This window comes from Lontra canadensis, unplaced genomic scaffold (assembly GCF_010015895.1).
Source record: "Lontra canadensis isolate GAN:19392208 unplaced genomic scaffold, GSC_riverotter_1.0 scaffold66, whole genome shotgun sequence".
Classification (NCBI taxonomy): domain Eukaryota; kingdom Metazoa; phylum Chordata; class Mammalia; order Carnivora; family Mustelidae; genus Lontra; species Lontra canadensis.
Genome location: NW_022631060.1, coordinates 2,032,062 through 2,056,896, shown reverse-complemented (window position 1 = coordinate 2,056,896; position 24,835 = coordinate 2,032,062). Strand labels below are relative to the sequence as shown.

The following is a 24,835-nucleotide window of genomic DNA, read 5'->3' as shown; positions in this document are numbered from 1 at the left end:
TGGGGAGCACTCAGGATGTGCTAAGCGCTTCATATATGTGCCACAGGGGGTGGCTTACTTAAGCTTGGTCTCCGGGGTCAAACAGCCAGCTGTATGTTTGAACCTTGGCAGAGACACTGGCTGCCCTGTCCCTGGAGTAAGTTGCTCCACTCTTCTGGCCTCAGTTTCTTTCTCTGTAAAATGGGTTTGATCATGGTTCTTATTTCACAGGCTTGGAGGATGAGGCGGGGTAAGGCGGGAAACAGCCTTAGCTAAGAGCCCAGCACATAGTAAACACTCAGCCAATGACAGCTGTTATCAACACTGTCCTGCACCAAGTGATTGATGGCTGGTATGAGGATTCCGGAAGCTCCAAGGAGGACGTGCCTGCTTCAGCCGTGGTGGAGGAGGAGTCGGGGAGGACTTCACTGAGGCGGTGTCAGTTGGTTACCTTCGGGATAGCAAACATGTGTTGAGCAACCCCTACGTGCCAGGTGCCATCTGAAGCGCATGGCACACATTAGCTCGTCCATCCTCCGACCAACCTGGGAAGGGGGAGCTTGCAGTTAGAAATCGGCTGGGAGTTCCAGCAAACACCAGCCCACCCAGGAGCGTGAGCTCGGAGCCCAGGGCCTTGGGTTCTGAAGGAAGAAGAAGAGCTTCCCACGGGACGAGCAGGGGTGACGTGTTCGATGTGGAGGGGACAGCACGTGCCACAGCCCAGAAGCAGTTTCTTGTTCCGTGGAAGCAGCCGTGGAGGCCTGAATGGGGCTAGAAGGGAGGGCCAGTAGCAAGAGCTGAGGCTTGGGAAAGGTGGGTTAGGCCAGATTCTGAAGGTCTTGGCATTCTGAAACAGGAAAACTGGATTTTTTTTTTTTTTTAAATTAGGACCATGGATTGCCATGGATGACTTTGAAGCAGATCTCTATAAAGAAGTTTAACTTTGCAGTGGTGTGGAGGGTAGGAAGCCCGGAGGGAGGCAGGTCCATGGAGCTGGAGTCCCAGGTTAACGCATGTGTCCCCACCTTTGCCCAGCCCTTCCTGGGTCTCTCCGCTGCCTCAGGGCTGAGTCTGAGGCACCACACCGTGGAGCCTGCAGAGCTCCGCTGGCCTGGGGCCCTGCCCTCGGCAAGCTTGGGCCAGGTAATGGGCAGTCAGGGAGGCACCAGGTGAAGAAAGGTCGGATGGACACTCCCCAGGGGCTTACCCAGGGACATGGGGTATCAGAGACAGCACCCACCCAGGTAGGCTGATCCAGGGCCCAGTGTACACAATCTCTACTCCTGGGGGTCGACTCTGCACCCACCCCACACCATGGTCATCAAGGCCAGGCCCCGGGGGACCCCCGCCAGACCCAGCCTGTCTGCGAGGCAACTGGCCAGGCCCCTTCCTCTCCAACCCCACAGCCCCTGGCACGGGGGCCCATTCCCTGCAGGCCTTGGGTATATCATCCCACTTCCCTGGGGGCTCGTCCCAGGGCAAATGGCCTGGCCCCCAGGCCACAGCAGCACACAGACGTGTTGGGATCTGGGCCCATGTGCACACGTGATGTGGGTGTGCGCGGGCAGCAGGGAGTCTGTGACGGTCTGCCTGGTCCCCCTACCTTGACTGGGGATTCGTTTCCCTGGGGATTTGGGTCACATGGGCACTGAAGAGCATAATGGTGAGGAGGGAAGGGCAGGTCAGGAAAGGTGGCAGGGGAGGCTCTCCCAGCAGGGCCTGGCGGGTCAACGGATCACTTGTCCTTCACGTCTGGTATTCCATCTCACCTTCACGGCAGCCCGACGAGGGAGACACTGCCCCCACTGTCGTACAGGTGAGGAGCCCAAGGCCCAGAGAGGTGGACTGTCTCACCAGGTCACTCAGCAGAGCCGGGATGAGATTGCAAGGCAGCCTGACTCCAAAGCCTGGGTCCTAACCACCGGGCTTGACAGCCACGGAGCCCAGTGCCTCTCTAATCCCACTGGGACCCCAGCCAGTCTGTCTCTCGGCCCATCACTTGGAAGGAAGTGCTGGGAATTGGTACTGGCTGCAGAGCTGGACTCAGAGGGTGTCCCCACTGCCTCTGTAGTGCTGGAGGCATCCCCTGAAGCCTTTGTTCTCAGGTCCCCGGAGTGGGTGGAGCTTCCTTCCCACCCTGACTCCTCTCCCTCTCCGCAGACTCAGTGGAAGGTTCCTCTCAGTCAAGGGGAGGCTCTGAAAGGAAAGGGAGGCACCCCTCACTCTCTGCTTGGCACCTGCCAGCCCTGGAGGAGCCTCATGAATCGGCTGTGTGTGGCCCCCCCCCAGCCCCGTTCCTCCCTCTCCAGCCCCCGCCTGGTTGGGGAGGTGCGAAGGAAGCGATTTCACAGCCTGTCAGCTGAGGCCTAAAAATACCCAGAACTCTGAGATGCTTGGGCAGGGGGAGGAGAGAGCAGGGACCAGGATGGGGTGCTGGGGGGGGGTGCCCGGCTAACTTGGCCAGGGACACCCTCACAGCTCCACGGTCCTACTCAGACGTGATGGGCAGCGATTCCCTCGTTGCCCCCGTCTGACCCCATTTCTGGGTCTCGAGAGCCACGACCCTCAGACCAAGGGAGGGCTTAGTGTCAGACGGGAACCGTGGAGCCCAGGCCCTTCGGATCCTCTGGGCGGTGGCTCTTTCTCCCTCCCCGCCCCTGAGTTGGCTGGCATCTTCAGGCCGTGGGAGCCAGGCTGGGCGTGTGCCTGCTTCCTTCCTGGAGAAGGGGCCCGCTTCTGTGAGGGGAGAGGCGTGAGGAAAGGCAGCGTGGATGGGGGTGCTGGCAGGTGTGCAATGTGATGTGTGAGCCACCCAGGCACTAGAGGGGGGCCGAGGAGAAGGGGTGTGGTGGCCCACGTCACTGCCACGTGGCCGTGTGCTGACGCTTGGCACAGGGCTCCCCGCGAGTCCACTGGCGCCCAGAAAAGGGGACCCGTGTGTGTGTGCATGTGGTCCCACTGGAGCTGGCCTCTTCCGGGTGCCAGGAAGCTCACAGAGCTGCAGGATGGAGCGAGAGTGGCTGTTGCAGACGGAAGCGCGGGAGTCAGCATAGCAGTATCAGCCGACACACAGTGCATCACGCAGCCCCATGATGGTCACGGTCGCTTCCCGTGTGGAAGCGTGATGGCACGGGTGCCCATGCAGAGGGACACGGGAGGGGCTCCCCGGGGCACCTAAGAGACTCGTGAAGGACGGAATGCAGAGTGGCAGCCAGCGCGTGGGCTCTGGATTGAAAGTCATGGGGTTCCTGGGGCACCTGGCTGGCTCAGCTGCTGGAGCATGCCTCTCTCCAGCTCAGGGTCATGAGTTCAAGCCCACATTGGGTGTAGAGGTGATTTAAAATAAATAAATAAAAATTTAAAAAATAATTTTTTAAGTAATGGGGTTCATATCCCAGTTCTGGCATGTATCGATTAGTCATGTGACCTTGGGCAAGCTGACCTCTCATTGCTTCATTTCCCCATCCATAAAGGGGAGGTGATAATGGCACCCACTTCAGGGCACCGCCGGGGGGATTTGAGGAGCTGATGTATATGAACTGGCCAGACCCGTGACTGTCGCCACGTCAGCAGCATGGGTACGTTAGCTCTTCCTCTCTGGTTCGCCCCTTCAGTGGCACAGGTGGGAGCACTGAGTCCAGAGAGGGCACATGACCTGCCCAAAGTCACACAGTAAGTTAGTGGCAGAGCCAGGACTAGAAACCAGGCTCCACTGTCTGAAGACGGGGCTTGTTCCAATGCAGCACGTCCTGATCGTGCCCCCACTTTGGACCCCACGAAGGCGCTGGGACTGCAACCTCACTGGCATCTGGGGCCTGGATTCTGCCAGGGGTTGGCTGGCGGGGGTCCTGGGAACTTGGGGATCTGAGTGTCTTCAGATAACGCCAGGTGGATGGGTCCTCCAGGGAGCGGTCAGTGCACAGAATTAGTAACATGCCACTGACTGGCCTGTGGACTTGGCCAATGACTCGGCCAATGACTCCTGAGTCTCAGTTTCTTCCCTATAGTGGAATTCCAGTAATACACATATTGTAGGGCCCTCATGAGGACTAAATGAGATCGTACATGCAGTGGCTAGAACAGGGTACCTAGTAAATGCTCAATTATGTTAGCTGCAGTTAAAGCGCATGCAGAGTCCTCCCGCCCAGTGCTCCAGAAGCAGTCTCTTCCTTTGCTTCTCCTTCAGCCTCTGGCTGCCCTTACTCCCCTAGACTGATCAGGGACAGGCTTGCTAACAACGAAGACCTGTCTTTGTCTCCTGTTATTGGCTTCACCCAGGAAGGAACAGGACCCACCAGTGGGACTTAGACCCTGAACCTTCTACGTCTGGCCTCATCACCCACTCGGTGTAGGAACTTGGACAAGCACCATTTCCTCTCAGGTCCTTGGTCCTCCCTCTTTCAGGTAGAGAGGCTGGATCCCATAGTCCCAGAGCTGCCTGGTCATATTGCTGTGTGACCCCAGAGAGTCCCTGGCTCAGGCTACTGGAGGCGGTGGCAGGTAGACAGGAAGGGAGGTCAGCTTGCTGTCCAGGATGAGTGGAGCATCTGGGGCCTGCACTGACTGGTGGCTTGCCATCATGCTGGCCCACACCTATGGCTGCATAGGAGGGCGTGCGGGCCCGACTGGCTGGGCACTGACATTGGGGGAGGTTCAAGGACGATGACTAGAGAGAGCCTTCCTTGGGGCCCTGGGAGCTGCCACTCCAGCCATCCTCCCCCACTCTCCCCTCCTCCCCAGGGCTTTCCTTCAGCAATCCTCCTTCCTCCCTGTCCTTCCTCTCTCCTTCCCCTTCTTGGAGTCTTCCAGTATCTCCCTCTCTCTGCCTCTTCCACTTCAGTAATCTTGACCATTTTCCAGGGCGCCTTCTTCCTTCCTCTCCCTCCACAGATGGGAGGCCTCTTCCCCCTCCTCTGTCTCTCCACTTCCTGAGATTCCTTCTCTTTCCTCCCTACAACATGGAACAAATGTCCCTGTTTCTCTGGATCTTCCTGGTTCCCCCTGCTGCTCTAGAGCTCAGGTCTCTGTCTTCCTCTGCATGGGCATGTCCAGACTCCTTCGTTTCCTGCTCGCTCCCACTTCAGAGTCCCTTCCTCCTCAGTGTCCCCAGCTCCACCTCTATCCTTCCAGGTCCTTGGCGCTCTTTACTCCTCCACCGGTTCCCTTGCCCTCAAGAGTTTCCCTGCCTCCTTCAGATGGGGCTGATGGGGCCGAGCGAGGCAGTTTCTCTGGCTGGTGCTGCTGTTCGTTACCTCAACAATCCCCCACCCATGTGAGTTGAGAAAGGGGGTCAGCCCAGGGCTCAGGGACTGGCAGCCTTGCCTCCTAATTAGTTGGAAGTAATTGCCTGGAAAAAAATTTCATTTAGAATGAGACTCTGAGACTCCAAGGTAGAGCTGAGCCAACTGATGGCCCCTGGGGACCAGGAGGAGGGAAGCAGCCCAGTCAGGGTCTCAGGAAGCCCCTGGACTCCCCTCCCACCTCCCTGGCTTACCTCCAGGACCCCAGCCTCATGGAAGCACAGAGAGAGCACTGGGTTGGGAGTACCACCGTCTTCATCTGAATTTTGGCTCCACTACTCACTGTGTGGCTTGGGGCAAGCGTCTTATTTTTCTGCGCCTTGGCTTTCTCTCTTGTCCCGTTGGAAGAATGCCTCCGTATCACGAGGGTTGACTCGGACAATGGCTATGAAAACACTCTGCAGGCTGTAAGTGCTGTAGGAGTGTGAGGTGTCCCTCTGTTCCTCCAGTGTGCTCTCAGATGAGATATGAGGATATGCGGGAGTGGGGCAACGAGGCTTCCAGAACATGGAAGGATGGCGAGCTGCAAGATTAAGGACAGACAGATGTGGTGTCCAGCGCCAGTCTCAGCACATGCCAGCTACACCACTCTGCGTGGCCCCCTCACCTCTCTGGACCCCGCTTTCCTCATCCGTAGAAGGCTGACCCTCATGCTTTCTCCCGGGGGAGGGGTTGTAGTTTTCAATGTGAAAATGTTTACAGAGCTCTTAGCAGCTCTTGGCCTATAGTAAGTGCTCAATAAATTATATTATCTGTATCTACCATAAAGACTGTTATCTTTACTCCCTACCTGGATCCAGAGGGCTGTGACTCGGGGCATTGTCTCCAGGTGGTTTTATTTGCTTTGATGTTTGTTTTTGGAAAGAGGGGAATTTCCACACCCAGTGAGGCTAATGTGAAGCAGTCCCTAGAAACACCAAGCAGATCTGCTTTTCAAAGACCCCCCACCTGTGGAGTAGTGGACAGGAGTGGGCAGAAACTGTGGCTTTCTCCCCTGACTCCCACTTTTTCCTAGAGAGGGGCTATGGGCAAGTTTCTTACTTAAAAAAAAAAAAAATATTTATTTGACACCGAGGCAGTGAAAGAGGGAACACAAGCAGGGGGAGTGGGAGAGGGAGAAGCAGGCTCCCTGCTCAACAGAGAGCCAGATGTGGGGCTCAATTCCAGGACTCTGGGATCAAGACCTGAGCCAAAGACAGACGCTTAACAACAGAGCCACCCAGGCACCGCTGTGGGCAAGTTTCTTATCTGGATGGATGTGAAGTAGGGAGCCTTTGCCCTCAGGGAGGCTAATTACAAGCCTTTGTGTTCATTGTGGGAGGACTCACCCAGTAGCGGGAAGAAAAGTTGTGTTAGGGGCAGCAAGAAGTTTTTCCGCTTGGCATGGGTTGACTACTGGGTTGAGTCTTCGCAGTGAAGCAGGGAGCATGGTGTTTCAAGACGGCCTCAGGGCAGCCGGACTGCCTGGAACGTGCGAGTTATTGGGCGGCGCTGCAAGCTCGGAGCGCCATATTTTCCTGGGATGGGTGAGGGGGCGGTGACGGCGGACCTTATGCCACTCCTTCCCCACCCGCCCAGCGCCACCGCGGGGGACCTTCTGTGTTTCTGCTCTAAGCGCAGTACCCGCACCAGCCGCCAGGAGGCGGTTCGGCGGGCTCTACTTGAGGGAATGGGAGGCGGCATTTACATTAGAGGGGAGGCTTTTTCTGTCCTGAGTCCGAGTGCTGACTGGGTCCTCAACATCTGAGGACCTCACCGGGGAAAGGGAGCTCTCAAAGTTGCCTGGTCGCCGCCGTGGCTTCAGCTCGTGGCTTATCAGGGAGCAACTGGCAGAGGAAAGTGGGATCACTATGCTTTAGTGCTGCAAACAGCTCCAGTCCTTTGCATCCTGCTCATTAGGGGTGATGCAGAGAGCAGTCTAGAGGAGGGAGCAGTCCCAGGACTGAAACGAATTTCAGCACCAAGGACAGGAGCACTGCTCCTGCACCCTGTTTCAGAACCGTGGACAGATCCCACGACAGCGCTCTAAGCGGCTCCTTCCTACTATTTGTGGCGCAAATGATACCCCCAGAATATGGTAGTATGGCACCTCCCAGACGAAATCTCAGTCACTCATCCCAAGGAGACTTAGGACCAGAGAGTATAGTTAGTTCCCTAAGGCCACACACCCACAATGACACAGTGGGTGGCAGAACTGGATTCAGATCTCCAGTAGTCTCTCTCCAAATATTTCTCCCCACTGGATTTCCAGTAGTTCTCTCCCTCCTTCCTAAATATCCCTGGGAGAAGCTTCGCATTCTATTCTATCCCAGAGAGATCCCTTGAGCTGTCAAAGATTAACTGTACCCTTTCTCCCACCAAAACACCGATCAAAATATCTGAATCTCAGGATGGAAGATTCCTAGCCCCTGAGGCTTTTTCATGGCTCCAAGCATCAGGTGGGAGGGTGTTTGGGCAGGACAGGTGCCCTGGCCTATAAGGAAGCCTGTGACTTGGGGAGCTAGAGTTGAGTCATCAGCATGAGGAACTCTTAAGTGCTCTGAGATCCTCGAATAAAACAGAGCACACCATTCCAACCTCAGCTTCTTTGCAGCCGTGTATTATTAATAACAATAAGATGCTGACTTAGGCCAAGGCACAACGATGCATTATTCATAGTAACTAGTGGTGAAGGCCCGCACTTAATCATCACACGTCCCTGATCCTGCCCCTGCTCCACAATCCTGGTGGAGAAGCCCTCCACCTGAGCTCCTTCCTTCCTGAACTCCTGCTGTTCTGATGGACATGAGCATTTTCAGGGGTATCCAGGTGGCTTATCGGCTTTGGGATCAGCATGGTTGAGGAGGGTGGTTGATTCCCAGCTAACTCAGAGCTGGCACCTGATCCCCTTCATCTTGAATGGCTTTGACCCTCATGACTTCCAGACTCACCAGCTCTCTAGAATTGCAGATGGTCTCAACCCCCCTCCCCCATCTTCGAAGGCTGAAAACTGAAGCCAGATGTACCAGTCTTCCCTAGGTCAGGAACTGTGGGAGGTGGGGGTGGCTGTGGTGAGGGAGAGGTAGAAGATACCCTATCGCCATTAAATATGGCAGGAGATGTGAAACCCTAGGCAAACTCAGGAGAACTTTGTAAACTCCTCGGCACTGAACAAACGTGAGCTGTTATTACCAAGGCCATGCTCTCTGCTGGAAGAGAGAGCCAAGGTAGAAAAGGCACGGAGGACTCGTGGATAAGGCCTTTGTAGCTCAGCAGGCCCTGCTCCCCTGATGAGGAGTTGACGTGCTGGTGGATCCTGACATGTCCCCGTCCAATTTCTTGCTGGAACGGCTCCTGGCCCATCCGAACAATCCTTCATTTGCTGTTTACTCACTTGGCATCTCCTCTGAATTCTAAACCGTCTGCATCCAGCCGGCCTCTGTGGCCCCTGCCAGCGCTCCCTCCCTAGCTCACTCACGCGTTATCTGTTTTTATTACAGTCAAGGTTGAGGAGGCTTGCTCGTGCTAAGCCCCTATTTTCAGTTACTTGTAACTTTCCAAAACAATTCCCCTTGGGCCTCCTCTTTCACCAGCCTTGGGCCCACCCGCCCCAGGTGAAGCCTGAGGGGTTGTGGGTGTCTCCTTGGCTTTCTGAAGGACACTCAGGCAGACTGTCCAGGGGGGCACGGGGCTAAGGTAGAGGCCCAGCTTTCCTGGGAAATGAATACCAGGCTCTCTTTCCCCCTCCTTTTCCTTCTACCTGCCCATCTTATTTTCTATTTCCCAAGGTGGGTAGCTTGGAGGAGGAGTTTTAGACTGGAGAGAGAAGGCAGAAAATTCAGCATGTCGGGAGGCCCAGAGCTTTGCCTGGCTGTGTAAAGTTCCGAGTTTTGCTCATTGGTTTTCTGTTGCTTTCTCCCGGGTTCTGCCTTTCTCTAGCTCTGTGTGTGTGAAGGAAGGTGGGATACGTACTGAAAATGTCCCCCTTTCCCATGCCCAAAGAGTCCTAGGGCTGGTAGGCTCTGCACTTGTAAATACCCTCCCACCTTCCCCCCATTTCCATCTGCTCAGCACACACGTGGAGGGGTGCTTCCTTTGGAAACCTGTGACTCTAGCTTTTGCTGCTTTCCATCTTGAACGTCATCACGCAGCCACCAAAGGATGGAGGGGGGAGGCACTGGGGCCTGATGTGTCGTAAGTAGTGCAGAATCAGGTGGGAGGAGGCAGGATTAGGATGGGAAGACGCTGGCAGACGTAGCCCCAACCACCCCCAACATCATTCTGCTTTATTCCGGAATAGTGGTTGTGCCCTAGACGGTACCAGAGACAGAGCCCTGGGCAAATCCTGGGCTACCCCACTTGTCTCTGCTTCCTGCTCACCCTTATCTAACCCCAGGGGCCCAGCTCCCCAGCCTGTTCAGGGACCTTTAGGTGGACTGAGCCTCTAATGCTGGTGCTTTACTGAGGCTGAGGGCTGGGCCAGTGCAGGGAGGAAGGATCTCTGGGAAGGGTGTGTGTGAAGCTCTTGGGGTAACTCGGGCGTGGCTCTCATTGGTAAAATTTGGGGGGAAATTCCTCCTCCTGACTGCCTTTTCTTTTGTGTTCCCTCTATTTCTTTCTTCTCTTGGCTGTCCTCAGAGTGTCTTGGCTCAAGGCTCAGCTCTCCTTGGATGGAACAAGAGAGAGAGAGAGCTGTAAGGTTTGAGGTTTACAGACTCCAGGTGCAATCCTGGCTTTACCTCTCTTCTGCTCTGTGCCCGTGGGCAAGTATTTAACCCTTCTGAGCCTCAGTTTCTTTCTTTGTGAAACAAGTATGAGCCTGTTTACCTCCAGAGGGGAGCTAAAGATGTGAACATGATTCAGTGTTTAGCGTACATTACTTACTATAATGAGAGGTATTTGGTAGGGAGAACAAGGGCCTGCGATCCAGGGATCCCAAAAGAGGGGAGCAGTCTAGGTTTGGAGGGTGTGGTGGTGGTGGGACAACTTTGGAAGGCCTGGATATGGAGAGTGTGCGTGTCACCAACTGGGAGTACAAGAGCAAGCAAATTCTGGGAGAAAAGTCTGTGTGCACAGATTTCCAGCGTGCCCAGCACCTGTCCAGCATGTCAGTCTTGCATCCTGGGCTGTGGGCTGTGGGCTGTGGGGGCGCCCAAGAGATGGGGAGACCTGATCTTACCCCATTGGCTCTGCTTGGGGGACAGGCCTACCCCCAAGGAAAGGGTGCTGGACAGGTCAGTTAATTCAAACTTGGGGAATGAAGAGGCTGCTGTGAGCACTTGTCATCAGGAAGGGCTTCCTGGAAGAGGCAGGCTTACCTGGGGGCCTTGAATAATGTCAGGCATCTGTTCAGCACTTATTTATCCAGCTCTCCTGGGTACCAGACCTGGGGCTACAGAGATGGGTGATCGAGGGGTTCCCATCGGGGGAAAAGACAGAAAGTACTAATTATTAACCCACAGTGATGAATTGCCATAGTTACGGGGGAGGCAGAAAGGAATGTGGGAGGGAATGAAGACCATCTCGTCTCGGGATAGTAATAGTAGGAGATAGAAGGAAAGTATTCCAGGAAGAGGGAAGAGATTGTGCCGAAGTGGGAAAGAGGTTGGCCTTCTTGAAGGCGGAAGGAAAGTGAGGCGTGGCTGGACCGCGCAGTAGAGCCCACAGTGGAGGGCTGGTACATCCTTCATCTCAGAGGGAAAGGGCAGGCTCGTGTCCTTAATCTGCCGTGCCTGTCTCTTCTCTGTGAAATGGGGATGATCGTGGTATCTGCTAGAACCCCAGTAGGGGACGTTAGGGGTGGTTTCCGTCGCTTGAAGGTGAACCGCTGAGGCCCAGAATGGGCCTACCCAGGGTCGCAGGCCAGGGGCGGAGACGTGACTTGAATCCGGGCCACCTGCCCCCAGGTCTACTTCTTGTCCCACTGCTCTGCCTCAGAAGGACAGACAGAATTTGAGTAGAGGAATAATAGGTCCTGGGAGAGGATTCCACACCAGAGGATGTGCGTGAACAACTAGACCTCGTGGATGATGGAGTGGGCTGGGCATCTACTCGTGGCCGTGGCCGTGTGTGCATTTGTGTGTGTGAGTGTGAGCACGGTGTCCCTGCGCGCCGTGAGCCTCCAAGGCTTGTGTGTGTGCGTGTGTTTGTGTGGACATGGGTATCTGTGCACAGTGTGTTTATCATGTGTGCGAGTGAGCATGAGTGTCTGTGTAAGGGATGGGTCTCTGGGGCTCTGTGTGTGTGTGCGCGTGTGTGTGCGTGCACACCTGCATGCACATGTGTGGAGTGTGGGCCGCTTGGTTGTCTGTGCCAAGAGCGAGTCTCTGTGGCGTAGGCACGCGTGTGTACAAGCCATGGGTGTTCATGTCTGTGACCTGTGTATGTGTGTACCTCCTCCCCCTCCCTGCCTTTCTTCCCCCCATCCCACACCCCCCCGCCAGGCAGCTGGTGAGCGTGCCCTCAGAAGTCCATTCCCTCTCCAGCAGCTCCCCAGGGCATCCCAGCAGCCAGCCGTCCTGTTTGATTCTGTTCATCCATAAATTATGGCTTGCTGAGGAGATGAGAAGGAGTTGGGAGTGGGGGCAGAGCCTGGCAAGGGACGGGCTGAGGTCTGTGGTTCACACCTGAAGCCCAGCCTGGCTTCCAGCTGTGGGCCCCCCCACGCCCCCTCGCCCCAGCCCTCCCCACTCCTCGCCACGGCATTCACTGATGCTCTTGGTCTTGGTCAAGCCCCGGGGCACGGATCCGGGTGCACCGAACTGGGCAAGACAGGACCCCTAGCCTGTGCTGTCTGGTGGGGAAGAGCTAGATGTGTATCTAGTTCAGTATTTTATTCAACGCTCACTGTGCGCTGGCTCCGTGCCCCAGATGTCTCCACTACAGGGCAAACGTGGTAATACCATGATAACAACGAGCATATATTGCCTACTTATTTTGCATCAGGCACTGTGCAGAATACATCATATGTGCTCATTTCTTTAAACCTCACAACTGTCCTAGGAGACCTGTACTATGATTGGCCCCCATTTACAGATGGGGACACAGAGGCACACAAAACTTAAGTCACATGTCTTGGAAGAAGAAGAGCCAGAATTTGAACCCAGAGAGTCTGTTCCAGAGCCCTGACACTTAGTCACTGTACCCTAAAAGGAGGGTGCAGGCTCTGTGTGATAGGAGCTCCTAGGCAGGAGAAATTCATTCCCACTGGGGAGCTTATGGAAGGCTTCTTGGAGGAGGTGTTTTTTATCAGGGTCTAGAAAAATCAGGAATTATCAGACAAAGATGGCATGGGGAGAGATTGAAAGGGGTCCTCGTGTGTGTGTGTAGAAGAGAGGCTCAAACTCTGTCACTGTGGCCTCTCCCATCTCTTCCCTCCCATCTTGTTTGGGTGACAAGTGGGATAACATGCAAGCACTGAAACTTTAACAGTCTTTACTGAGCACCTCCCATATGTCAGCCTGTTGTAGAATATCCAGAAGGAGCAAAACAGTAAAGCCCTGACCTTCATAGACCGTGGAGTCTGGTACACAGCGGGCACTTAATACATCGTGGCCTCTATTAGTATCATCATTCCTAGAGGCCTGGGGTTCCTGCTCACTCATTCTTGCAGCAAGCTTTTGTCAAGCACCTGCTGTAAGCCTGGCCCCTCCTTGGTGCAGGGGAGACAGTGGGGAACAGAGGGCAAGCCCCACCCTCAAGGAGCAGACATTCTAGAGGGGACAACGGTGTGAGCTCGAGCCTGTCGTGCACCCTTGGAGGTGGGCTGCCTCCTCAAACACACAGACTTTACCCCGAGAGCCGCTGCCCTGGGGGCGTGGTCTGGAGCATGGGACCCCACCAGATCATGGTTGACCCTGAGCTCAAGTTGGCTGAGTGCCCACCACAGGCCTGGGCGGGGGCTGGGGGCAGCCATGTGCCCAAGCTTGTGCCTCACTCCCCGGACACCCCTAGGATCAGACCCAGGAGGCCCGGCTTTCCCCACTCCCAGCTGCCCCCACCACCCACGGCTCCCCAGTGTTACCCGTCTGCCCTTGTCCATGTCTCGCCCCCGGGACCCAGGATGTCTCCTCCACTCAAGGAGAGGTTGTGGAACCCGGCCCTGTCAGAGTCTGACGAGGGCTGCAATATTTTCTTTCCCCTGATGTTAATATGCTGACACTAAGGGGACTTGAAACCATGTATGTCATCGGAGGACGGGTTAGAAAGGCCAGGGCGGTTGTGCCTGGAGAAGACTGGAAGGGGACATGAGCGCTGTCAGCAAGGATTTAGAGGTCTGTCATGTGGCAGAAGGAGCCACGTGTTCCCAGTGGCTCTGGAGGGCAAACTTGGGAGCGAGGGGGATGGGGGTGGAGTGGGGGAGTTCTAGGGAGAGAGACTCCACTCAGCACAGGGCCCAGCCACCCTCCCTAACCCCGCCTGGCGGTGGAGTGCCTGCCAGAAGCAGCTTCTTGTCCCTGATAGGGCTGCCCAGAGGGTTCGTGTGTTGCTGGGGCCAGACTCCATGACAGCAGAGGTCCCTTCCAGCCCCAAACTTAGTGATCCGTGCTCTGGGAATGGGGTCACTCCGGCTGGCAGGCAAGAACACACACCTGCACCCCCTTGATGATAACAGCACTTGCTGGCTGAGGACACCGTGTCACTTTCGGTCACCGCATCCGTGCAATTTGCAGTGACAAGCGTGTGTTTCACCCTAGCTTCGAGGGCTGTGGGTGGGCAGTAGGGGGGACAGGGGGAAGGGTCGGACTCCTTGCCTGTGACATGATAGCAGAGGATCCTGGGGGCCCCCATTAGGGGGTGCAACTTGCCTTAGCAGCACACCTCCTTCTTCAAATGGAACTTTCAAGTCCCCATACATGGTTTCAAGTCCCCTTAGATGCCCAAGATGTGAAACAGGGAAATGTTGCTGCTTTTTGGAAGAGGGCTTGAGAGACCTCAGCCTCATCTCGGCATCCACGTCTGTAGCCCCTGACAAAGTCCGGGAACCCTAACAGTTCCAGAGAGCACACAAAGCAAAGAAAGCCGACTTTGAGCCTGATGGCCTAGGTTTGAACCCTGGCTCCACTACCTCCTACCTGAATGACCTTGGACAAGGTTCTCAACCCCCCTTGCGTCTCCGTTTCCCCACTGCAAAATGGGGACAATCATAGTGCCTCTTCCTTCCATTGCTGTTGGGAAGACTGAGTTGTTATGTCGTGGGGAGTGTCTAGAACACCTGGCTTATTGCCAGAGGAAGGGTCAGCTCTCCCACAGGTGAAGGTACGGACATCTGAGAGTCTGGGCACCTTGCTCACGGCCCCATAGCTGTTTAGGGGCTAGAACAGGACCTCCACCCAGTTCTCCTAGACTCCTAGCCCAGTGCTCATGCTGCCTGCCCACAGAAGGCTACTTGTTTTGGGTGGGCACTCCCTGGGTCTCCGGCGGCTCTTCTCAGCATGTCCTCCGGCTTCTGGGGTTCACAGGCTCCATTGTCAGGGGTCCCCTCCCTACAGCAGTTTTGAGAAAGACTTTTTTGGTCAAGAGAGGAGGTAGACCTCCATGGAGAGTCACCTCATGGCCAAGATGTGTGTGGAAGGGGAGGTACGTGGAGAGGGTGTGGGAGGCCAGAGGAACCCAGCCAGAGCACAGCCTCCTACCACGGCCTCACAGCTACCAGATCAAGAGCCTGCTCATACCCACTCTGGTCCTGACCCTTCCCTGCTCAAAAACCTTCCATGGCTCCCACAGCGAGCCCCTCAGCCTGACAGACAAACCCCTTCCCCATCAGGCCCCACTCCCTTCCCAGCCAGTCCTCCTCCACTTCACACCCACTAGCTTAGACCAGCTCCTCAGACAACGCGCCTGACCCTCCCCCCACCCCTACTCCCTCTTCTTGCTCTTGCTCTTCCCTGTCCCTGGATCATCTCGCCCTCACCGCATAGCCATCCGCCAGACCACACCAAATACCACCTCCTCAGGGAAGCCTTCCCAGATAGCCCTCTAGTCCAGCAGGCATTTCTTAATTTGTGCTCCCAGAGCCCTCTGTTTACAGCTGAGAGGAAACGAACACTGCCAACTTTAATCACAATATGTATCTATCAAGTGCCAACAGTAACCCCCTGGGGTAGGTGCCGCCGTTGTCTCTACTGGAAGGCACTGAGTGCTGAAGACACTTGTCCAAGGCCACTCGGCTACAAAGAGGCAGAAACTGCACTCACCCTTTGGGCTTTTCGTGGCTATTTTAGAGTCTGGAGGCCCGAGCTGGGTGTTCTGCCCCTCACTGGCTCTGGGGCACTGACATGCTAAGAGATAATCCCCTGAAATCTTGCCTCTTTCCTGTCCTGCGTGCCTCATGCTAGATTCTTAGCAGATGGTGATTGAAGAAAGCTGAGACCAAAAACGGAATTTATTTTTTTTTTAAGAGTAAGTTCAGGGGCGCCCGGGTGGCTCAGTGGGTTAAGCCTCTGCCTTCGGCTCATGTCATGATCTCAGGGTCCTGGGATCGAGCCCCGCATCGGGCTCTCCGCTCAGCGGGGAGCCTACTTCTCTCTCTCTCTGCCTGCCTCTCTACCTACTTGTGATCTCCATCTCTGGCAAATAAATAAATAAAATATTTTTTTAAAAAAGTGAGTTCAACAGAGGAAGGTGTGAGGTCACCTGCTTTTCTGGCCCACATAGCTCCCTCCTTCCAGACTCTTCCAAGGGGGCAGGGCCAGTTCCTGCAGAGACAGATGGAAAAAGCACAGGTCCCCTTCCTGGGAGGTACGTTCGCCCCTCTCTTTACCACAGACTTGAGTCTGGGGGCACCGGCGGTGTGACCTGCGGTGTTATGGCCATCACTCTCCCCCCTTGTTCTGCTCCCCACCACCCTCGGAAGCCTGGTGGTTAAAGATAGAAGCCTCCCATTTGGCAAATGAGGCCGAGCTGTGTTCCTCCACCCCAGAGAGAAAAGGGCAGGACCAGGACCTTGGCCTCTGCTAGTTGTCCAGGCCAGAGCTCCTGGGTGCCATGGGCTCTGATGTTGACAGTGAGCTGGGGGCAAGGCTGGGTCAGGGCGGGAAGGCTGCAGACTTGGGACAGAAGGAAGCTTGGTTGGCCTGGCAGGTGGACTGGAGGGGACCAGGTAAAGGTGGCCTTTTCCCACAGCTAGGAGGCTCAGGAAGTCGGGAAGGGAGAGGTGGTACCCAAGCAGGACTTGAGGGAAAGCAGGGGGTGAACGGACCACCCAGGGCACTAGAGTGCTGGTAGGAGGGAACCCCAAGGGCCCCGAGAGCTGGGCGAAACACAGGGCCCTTCTCCTCGATGCCCCGTAGCCAAGCAATGGAGACCGGGAGCCCAGAAGCTAAAACCACAGGAACCAGGACCAGACAGATACCGTCAGCTCTTAATTACCACCCTCGCTGGCACCGAAAAGCCCACTCAGGCTCCTCTGTAAATAAACAGCATCTACTTGCCTTCAGGACGTACCCTAGTGCATACGTATTCACAGTGCACGTGTGATCTCTGCTGCTCTCGTTCGACTCACTCCCCCACATGAGAATTTCTGGTGAAATTTTGCCTGCCTTGCATTTGCTTTGGGCTCATACTTGCAACCACCTGTGAGAAGACAGGGAGGAGGTTTAATCCGCATTTGCATGGGCAAAAACTGAGTGGTTCTGTGACTCGTCCAAAGCCACAGCGAGCAAGGGGTGGGATTTGCATGGAACCTGGGGCTTGTGTCCCGGGCCAGGTCTGTCAACATAGCCACTTCTGAAATATAAGACCGCTGAGCTCTTGGAATGGAAGCTTCTGGTGCCCCTCACCCCCTTGTGCCCCCCCTCCACTGGCTAAAGCTAAACCAGGTGGGGGGAGCAAGAGAGGCAAGCTCAGGGGGCTAAGGAGTGGGAGGGCAGGGCCTACAGGGGCCACTTGGGTGGTCTTCCAGTTCAAGGAAAGCTGAACTGCAGGGGGTAAGGGCTGGTCAGAGGATTCCAGAAATTCCCTTTTGGACTACACATGTCGCCATCCAGGTAGGGCCAGACACTTCTGAGGGTCTGTTAGTGCCCGTGCGGCGGCAGATGTCGTCAGACGTTCTGCCCTTTGGGGAAATGGGGCTGGAGTCGTGGCTCGGCGTGTCGGAGGGATGGGAGGGGGCTGAGCAGGAAGGCTGTGCAGAGGCAGTGGCTTTTTTAGGGGGAGTAGAAGTGTGCACTGAGGCCTGGCGGGGCGGAGGGCACCCTCGGCATCTCCCTTTGAGGGAGCCCATGCAGGGAGGGTGTGGGAGGAACTTCAACCTGCACAGTTCCCCCATTTCACAGATGAGGAAACTGAGTCACAGAGACAGAAAGGAACTTCCCAAGGTCAGCCAGCAAGCATAGCTGGGAGTGGAACTTGAGGCTCAGAGCTCCCAGTGTGGGGGCCAGCTGGTAGGGTAGGGTAGTTGCTCTGGAGGTGGGGGGGCTCAGGGCTGAGGGAGGGTGGGCGGCGCTGACCAATGAGGGTCTGACCTGTGTTTGTCCTCCCCAGGGGCGCCCACCCGCGATGTCCTGCTGGTCTCTGCCATCATCACCGTCAGCCTTAGCGTCACTGTCGTCCTCTGCGGCCTCTGCCACTGGTGTCAGCGCAAACTGGTGAGGCTCCTGAACCTCGATGATGGGCCCTACATCCCGCCCCCCACAGTCCCTGGCTCCTGAAGCCTCTCAAGGGCTCCTGACCCATCTGCTCATGTAGTTGGGCCCATTTCCGCAGGAATTGACACGCATGCACGCACTGCATTTGCCTGGGTGCTGGCTCCATGTGTCGTGTGTACACCCAGAACCACACACCCAGGGACACAGTTGAGGACAGACGTGAGTCTCAGGCATTCGCACGCTCGCCACTACAGGCACACACGCCCTGCCCCCTTCCCCCGGAAAGAACCGTAAGCGCGGCCTGAGAACCGGGGCCCCCTCCCACCCCAGTGCCTGGCTCTCCACTGCCCGAAGCCCGCTGTTTCCCCCAACCCAGCGTTGGGCGTGGCCGAGCGGGGTCTCCTGACCAATGAGGAGGCGCCGCCCGCCCCACCCCACCCCCAGCGCCAGTACATCCATCCTGGTTCTTGGGGTTTGTACAAGCACAAACGGCTTCTTTTCATTTTTAACGAGGGCTGGGGAATTAACGAGCAGGATTAGGCCATCAATAAGTAACGAAACCATCAGGAGGGATATTCATCACCGGAAGGCCCTGGAGGAGAAGCCGGGCTGAGCCTCTACCCCGCCCGCATGCAGCCCACAGCTCCCCGAAAGGGGCCCTGGGGCGGGCTACAAGGCTAGACCACCACCCTGCTTCCTCCCCAACCCCCCACCCTCAGTCCTGCTGCCCCAGCCCAGAAGGGCAGTAGGGGACTTTGGGGGCTGCAGTGGGGCACCCCCAAAGGTGGACCCAGAGGTGTCCCAGATGTCGGGCCTTCCCTGGGATTAGGTGCAAAAGCGTTTATGACAGACACCTCTAGTCCCTAGATTGAGAACTGAGGGAGTGGGGCCAGGCGCCCCATCTGAGACCCTCATTCTCTCCCTGCCTGAGACAGAGGGGCCTTAAGGATGAGCAGGGAGGGTTATGGCCCTGGGGACCATGTAGCCAGGTGCTTCAAGCCCCAATCCTACAGAAGATAAGGGTCAGAGAGCTCTGAGAAGGACCCTAGAGGCCCACAACCCAGCATGTCTCCTTCAGGGAAGGCAGACTCAAGAATGGGGAACACGGCTTCCATCCTGGGACGCTCGGTTTCCGGGGCTTCTTCCCCTGGGGAGAAACCATGGAGAAGGCCAGCTCTGCCCCGTGTGTCCCGAGTGTGAGTGTACTGGTAACCAGGCCCTAGCGCACTCTGGGGATGCGGTGCAGGTGCCCCAGGCTGGCCATCCCACATTGTTCCTGGATCCCTGGTGTCTGCATCTGTCTCCGGAATTTCAGGGGCGGTGGAGGAGGGGACTTGGCCACGTGCCCGCGTGTGCGAGCGTCTTCTGAGGCCAGGGGAGGGGCTGAGCGCACACACACACACACACACACACACACACACACGTGCACGCTTGCGCCGCCACCCCGTGTCGGGTCTGTTCCACTGTCTGTGTTCAAGTCCGCATTTGAAGGCTGAGGAAGGTGTGTGAGCAGGCGCTGCCCGTGACCTTGAGTGGGGGTCTGTGTGCTGAGTGGGCCACTCTGAGAGTCCTGGTGCAGTGCGTGTGTGTGCTCATCCCTGCCTGGCGGGGCCGTGCTGCATCTCATCAGGTCTCCTCCTGAGTGAGCTGATAGCCGCTGTCCTGATCTCTCCTGGTGAGTGCTGCAGTGTGTGTGTGTGTGTGTGTGTGTGTGTGTGTGTTGTGGTGAGGGCCTCTCCCCTACCCCACTCACTTGGGGACCAGTGTTCAAAGATGACAGCTTTCATAGCTGGTGGGGGACCCGCCAGTATGGGAGGCACCTCCCCTGACCCAGCCTGTCCTCCCAGCCTCCAGCCAGGGACTTCCCCGGGGGTCCCAGCCGAAGTTGGTCTATGCCACTTTCTTCCCCGAGCTGCCCAGCCCCCCAACCCTACCTCAATTCCTCCCCCACCGCCCTCCATGGGGGAAGCTGGGAGCTTTCTGCCTGGGCTGCCTCTGTGCTTTCCGGGAGGGGATTTCATATGCCCCTTGCACAGTTCCTGGGCCTTCCTTGCCCGCCTGTCCCCTCAGCAGCAGTGATAGTGGTGTGACACCCCGACAGCCCAGATCCCATTTCCAAACATTAATAACTTCCTTAATCTCCAGCTGGCTTTTTCCAGATCAGCCTGGCCAACCCCCTCCCTGAGAAGCCGGCTGATGGGATTGGCTTCCCTTAGAGCCACCCAGGCTCTCCTGGACCCTGCCTGGGTTTCCTGTCATTGCCCCCCCAACACCGACTCAAGTCCTGCCCTGGCTCCTGTCCCCCACAGTCCCGCAGCTCCTGCTGCAGACTGACCATGGCAGCCAGAGGGGAAGTTTCTCTGTGCTGTGGAAGGAAGAGAGGCAGGCCCTGCCTGAACTGGGGACGCCCACCCAGCCATGCCCCCAGCCATACCCCCAGCCATGCCCCCGCTCCAGGAAGGGGCAGCTGACTCCCCCTTAGAAGAAAGTGCTCCCTAGGACAAGTTCTCCTGCCAAGAGAGGAAGAGGAGAGGGAGTAAGTGGTGGGATTGGGGGCCCTCAACCCGGTCGTCCCTGCCGGACACCGCCTGAAGTGAGGGAGATTTGGCGGGGGATGGTGGGGGTGGGGCTTCTTTCTCCCTGTGTCCTGTCTGGAGAAGGGCCCTTGGCCAGCATGGGCAGCTCCAGGCCCTGATTGTCCCAGTCTGGACTAGGCATTACTGGGGATTTGAACTTCTGGGTAATGATGGGAGAGAGCGAAGACAGGTTTTGTGGACTCAGAGGAACCAACAGCTCTGTTTTTTTCACTCTCAAAATTTTGTCTCAGAGGCAACAGGCTGGGGCTGAGACCCCAGGGGACCAGAGCACTCCCAGGGGTCCCATTCTTAGCATCACTGGATATTATCTTCCACACCGAGTCCTAGAGACCAGACAGTCCCTAATGTTTCGGGCTGCGTTCCCCTGGGGGGTGGGGGGTGGGAAGCTCCTGAAGTGAGTCGGGAGAGAACCTGTCCTATCTGTGAGGAGAGCCTGGAAGGATGAGGGACCTGGGGCTCATCCAGTGACAACACCCCTTTTCAGAAGGGAGGGAAGGGAGGTCAGAGAGGACAAGGGACTTGACTAGGGTGACCCGGGGAGGGTGCGGCGTTGCTGGGACCAGGACCCAGGCACCCCGAGACCTGGGGTCGCTGGGGGGAGAGTGAGGAGTCTGCCCCTCTGCCCACAGCATTCTGGGGAGCCCTGCCAGCTCTGCCAGGCTCGCTCCATGGGCCTGGAAGGGGCTGCAGCCAGTGCGACTGTTGGGGACACGGCTGTGTGGCTCTTCGTTTGTTTCAGGGAGGGTAGACTGTCGTGGCCACGGTGTGAGCATAGAACAGGATGGTGGGGAGATGTGTGTGCACATGTAGGGTGTGTGTGTGGGTGTGTGTGGGTGTCTGGGCTGTCACCACCCCACTGCACGCATCAGCCCGGGGCCCAGGCCCATGGCCCGCGGGTGCGCGTGAGGACGCTCGGTGGCAGCCAGGAATGTTAATGGTGCCCGGCTCTGCAGGAGCTAAATTTAGAAACCCAAACCGAGAAGGTGAATGGGGCTCACCTTCCCAGCAGCAGGCCCGGTCCCCACTGCAGCCACGGTCCTTCTTCTCGCCAGAAGACCTAGAGACCCCCCCCACCCCCTGCCTGGCCTGCCCAGCCTTTCCCCCACCCCAAGCTGGTGGGAGGAACTCTGGGGCACGGGCCAAGTTGCCCCGGCCTCAGAGCCAGTGGGCAGCCTCTCTTCCTGAGGCTGCCTTCCTGTAAAGGAGAGTGTTTGGGCCCTGTCCTGCCTCACTGCCCAAGGCAGGAGGACCCCAGGGAGCCCCCAGACAGTGCTGGACCCGGTCCTGGGCCGGACTGGGCACGGGGCCCTCTCCCTGCCCCCACCATTCACGTCACTGGCCACAGCCAACCTTGCCCCTGCAGGATGCCACCCCCACCATCTGGGGGTGGTGACGTGGCCCATATGACGTGGCCAGGCGCCTGAGAGCCGTCTGTCCGTGGCAGAGGGAGGTGTGTTTCTGGGAGTCAGCCCAGAGCCCCAGGAGACAGGCAGAAAGGAGGGGCCCCCTCCCTGGGGGTCAGGGTTGGGGTGCCCTTCGAGGGGCAGAGTCGGTCCTCAGGCCTCATGGGACCAAGTTGCTACCAGAGGGGGAAACAGACAGCAGTGGAGCTGGCCCCCCACGGTGGTGACAGATTCACGCAGGGCCCCTGGTCGTTGTGGCCAAGGCTGAGCCCCAGCCCACTCCCCCTGCCCTCACCCAGGCCCGTGCTGGGGAGGCAGGGAGGGCGCAGTGCTGTCTCCCCGGAGTGACCCTCATGCTGTCTCCACAGGGCAAACGCTACAAGAACTCCTTGGAGACCGTGGGCACGCCAGACTCAGGGCGTGGGCGCAGTGAGAAGAAGGCCATCAAGTAGGTGCCAGGCTTCGAGTTTGGGGAGGGAACATACAGGCAGCCCCACGTGGGAGGAGCCTCCCCGTTCCCCAGAGCTGGCCACACACCCATTCAGTTTCCCCTTCGCACGGGCGCCATTCTCTCTCCCTGCCCCCTGCCCGCACACTCCTACTGCCCCAGGGTGGCTCCGGGCTCCAGCTTTTCTGCCTGTGCCCCACCCCCCACCCCAGACCCTCACAAGGTTCCAAGGACCCCAGCTCCATTTTCCCGCTACTGTCACTTCCCGCTCTGTCTGCCTCCTCCCTCGACCCTGGTTGCCGTTTCCCCCATCTCCCCTCACATCGCAGCCATCTCCAACACGCTCCTAGCCCCTGCTGGGATCCCCTCTCCTGGGGGGCTCAGGCTCTTTCTCTAAGGCCTCACCAGGGTCCTGAGGGTGACCTGGAAGGTGGGCAGACCTCAGTGCTGGGCCACTTGGGAAGCAGAGAGTGGGGACTCTTCCCTTCCCTGTCACTCCCGGTCCCCACGGCCTGTCTTGTTGCCTCAGACTCCCCCAGGCTCCCTGTTTTGCTCTGAGATCCCTCTTCAAGGAGGTGGGTTTGCCTTCCTCAGACCACCTCGGCCAGCCCACGGCAGAGGGTCTCTGGGACACACACAGGGCGGCCCCCACCACCAACCACCCCACCTGGCTGGAGGCTCTGGGAAGGAGGGTTCTCTCTGGAAGGTTCCTCTCTGATGAACCCAGGCCTTCCCTTCCACCTTAGCCTAGCGAGGGCCGAGCCTGCCAGCAAGGGGCTTTGTCTGAAGGGGAGCCGCCCCAACCTTCCCTGACCCCCACTTCCTTCCTGTAACTCAAGGCCTGCACCATCCCCGCCCCACACCTTGCCTTCTGCCCCCTTCCGACATCCTAGTCCCTCCTTCTTGTCTGTGTTCTCCCTTCCCCTTCTCCCCTGCCCCTGAGGGCTTCCTTGCTGTTCCTCCTCTGTTTTCATCTCTTGCTCTGACCCTGTTTGGGGCCTTCACAGAATCTTCCTGGCATGTGCCTTGTGGTGGGGGGGCGGGGGCAAGTGGAGGGGTGGGCCTGCTGAGGTTGGGGCCGGGAGGAGGCCTCGGGGAGCCTTTGAAGTGGTTTGGTTGCAGACTCTCCAGTCGTCAAAGCAGAGAGCTGGCAGGTCTCAGGGGCTGATGCCGAGTGCAGGCCCCGGGCTTTCTAAAGGTGGGGAAGGACCACGTGGGGCCCCCATACCAGGCCCCTAACCCAGTTTGCAGCTGGGCCGGGGCACCTGTCTGCCGAATGACCATAACCTGGGGATGGATATGTTCTAGGTAGTCGTGGAAAGGGCCCGTGAGAGATGGGATGACCAGCAAGGGGGACAGGCTCTGCAGGCTGGGGCAGCACCCTCGAATGTTCTTGAAAACAAAGGGAGGGCAACAGTGGCTGTCCCCTATTTTCTATAGCTGCCGTCTCTACCCACCCTGCTGAGCTACAGAGCCTCTGCCTCAGGGGAGGGAAGCCGCCGTTCAGCATGCCCCTAGGTTCCTAGGCCTTTACCTCTTGCCAGGGCCCGAAGCCAATCAAGTGGCAGGAAGCAGGGCTTACCCATGACACTTAGGACCTCCTCTGAAGGGATCTTTTGTCAAAGATTCTGGGAAGTTGCATTCTTTAGCAGTGGTTCCCAAACTGTGTTCCTCAAAGCACTCCATAAATGATCACTGGTTGTTCCATGAATTCCTGAGGTTTCATGGGTTCCGTGACCAACTAAGTTTGGGAAGCACTGCACACTCTATCCCGCTCTTGGAGATTAGGGTATTCGTTGATACATTAAAGCCTCTGAGAAGTCCTGCAGTAAAGGAACCTGTGTGTCCCAAACTTTTAAAATTAAAGATGGTCTTTTCCAGTACCGCAACGGACTACATGAGGGACCCTGGAGCTCCTTGGAACAGAGGGTGGGAAACCAGCCTGGCAGTGATGACCCTGGTGGCTCTTTCTCTGCAGGACCTAGAATTGGAGGACACTTGATTTTGGAGATCTGGAGGGGCAAGGGGAGGGAGGCTGTCCAACTTGTTCCATCTCTCTGTAACACTGGGGGAGGTGGACCAAAGGATGTCTCTGGCAGGAATAGGGTCTTCTGTCGAGGGACCCTCTCCAGGAAGGGGCCTCCCAGTGCTGAGGGCCTGTCCTGCCTCTCCCACCTCAGCCTGCACTGTGCCTCTCACAGACTGACTCAGGACTTTGGCTTCAAACCCTGTGTACAGAGTCCCTGTGAGACGTTTCTAATGTGCACTCTGGACAGACAGACACTGCCCACACCCCCCTTGGGCCAGGACCACCATCTCCTCTGGGCCTGTGGTGGCCACTCAGCTTCTCTCCTTTGTTCCCAGGTCTGAGACAGAGAACCAAGGTCAAGGTCAAGCTCTGGTGTGGGGTGTGGGGGAGAGAAGCAGGTCCCCCAAGAACACATTTGCTCCATCTTCAGAGGGTGTGCCCCCCCACAACACGGCCCTTGCCTTGGCCTTGAGCAGTGGCACAGCCTCAGCACAGGCCAGGCCCACCCCAACA

The 24,835-nt window shown here is 57.3% G+C and overlaps 1 protein-coding gene across 7 annotated transcripts in view; it reads left to right on the top strand.

The window, feature by feature from the left end:
- The window catches only part of SYT7 (synaptotagmin 7), a 58,753-nt gene that overhangs the window by 6,431 nt on the left and 27,487 nt on the right, over positions 1-24,835 (top strand). For all 7 annotated transcript variants that reach the window (XM_032879190.1, XM_032879187.1, XM_032879184.1 and 4 more), the window contains exons 2-3: positions 17,742-17,845; positions 22,214-22,293. In XM_032879190.1, coding sequence (XP_032735081.1) covers positions 17,742-17,845; positions 22,214-22,293 — 184 coding nt within the window. The remainder of the gene's footprint in view (positions 1-17,741; positions 17,846-22,213; positions 22,294-24,835) is intronic.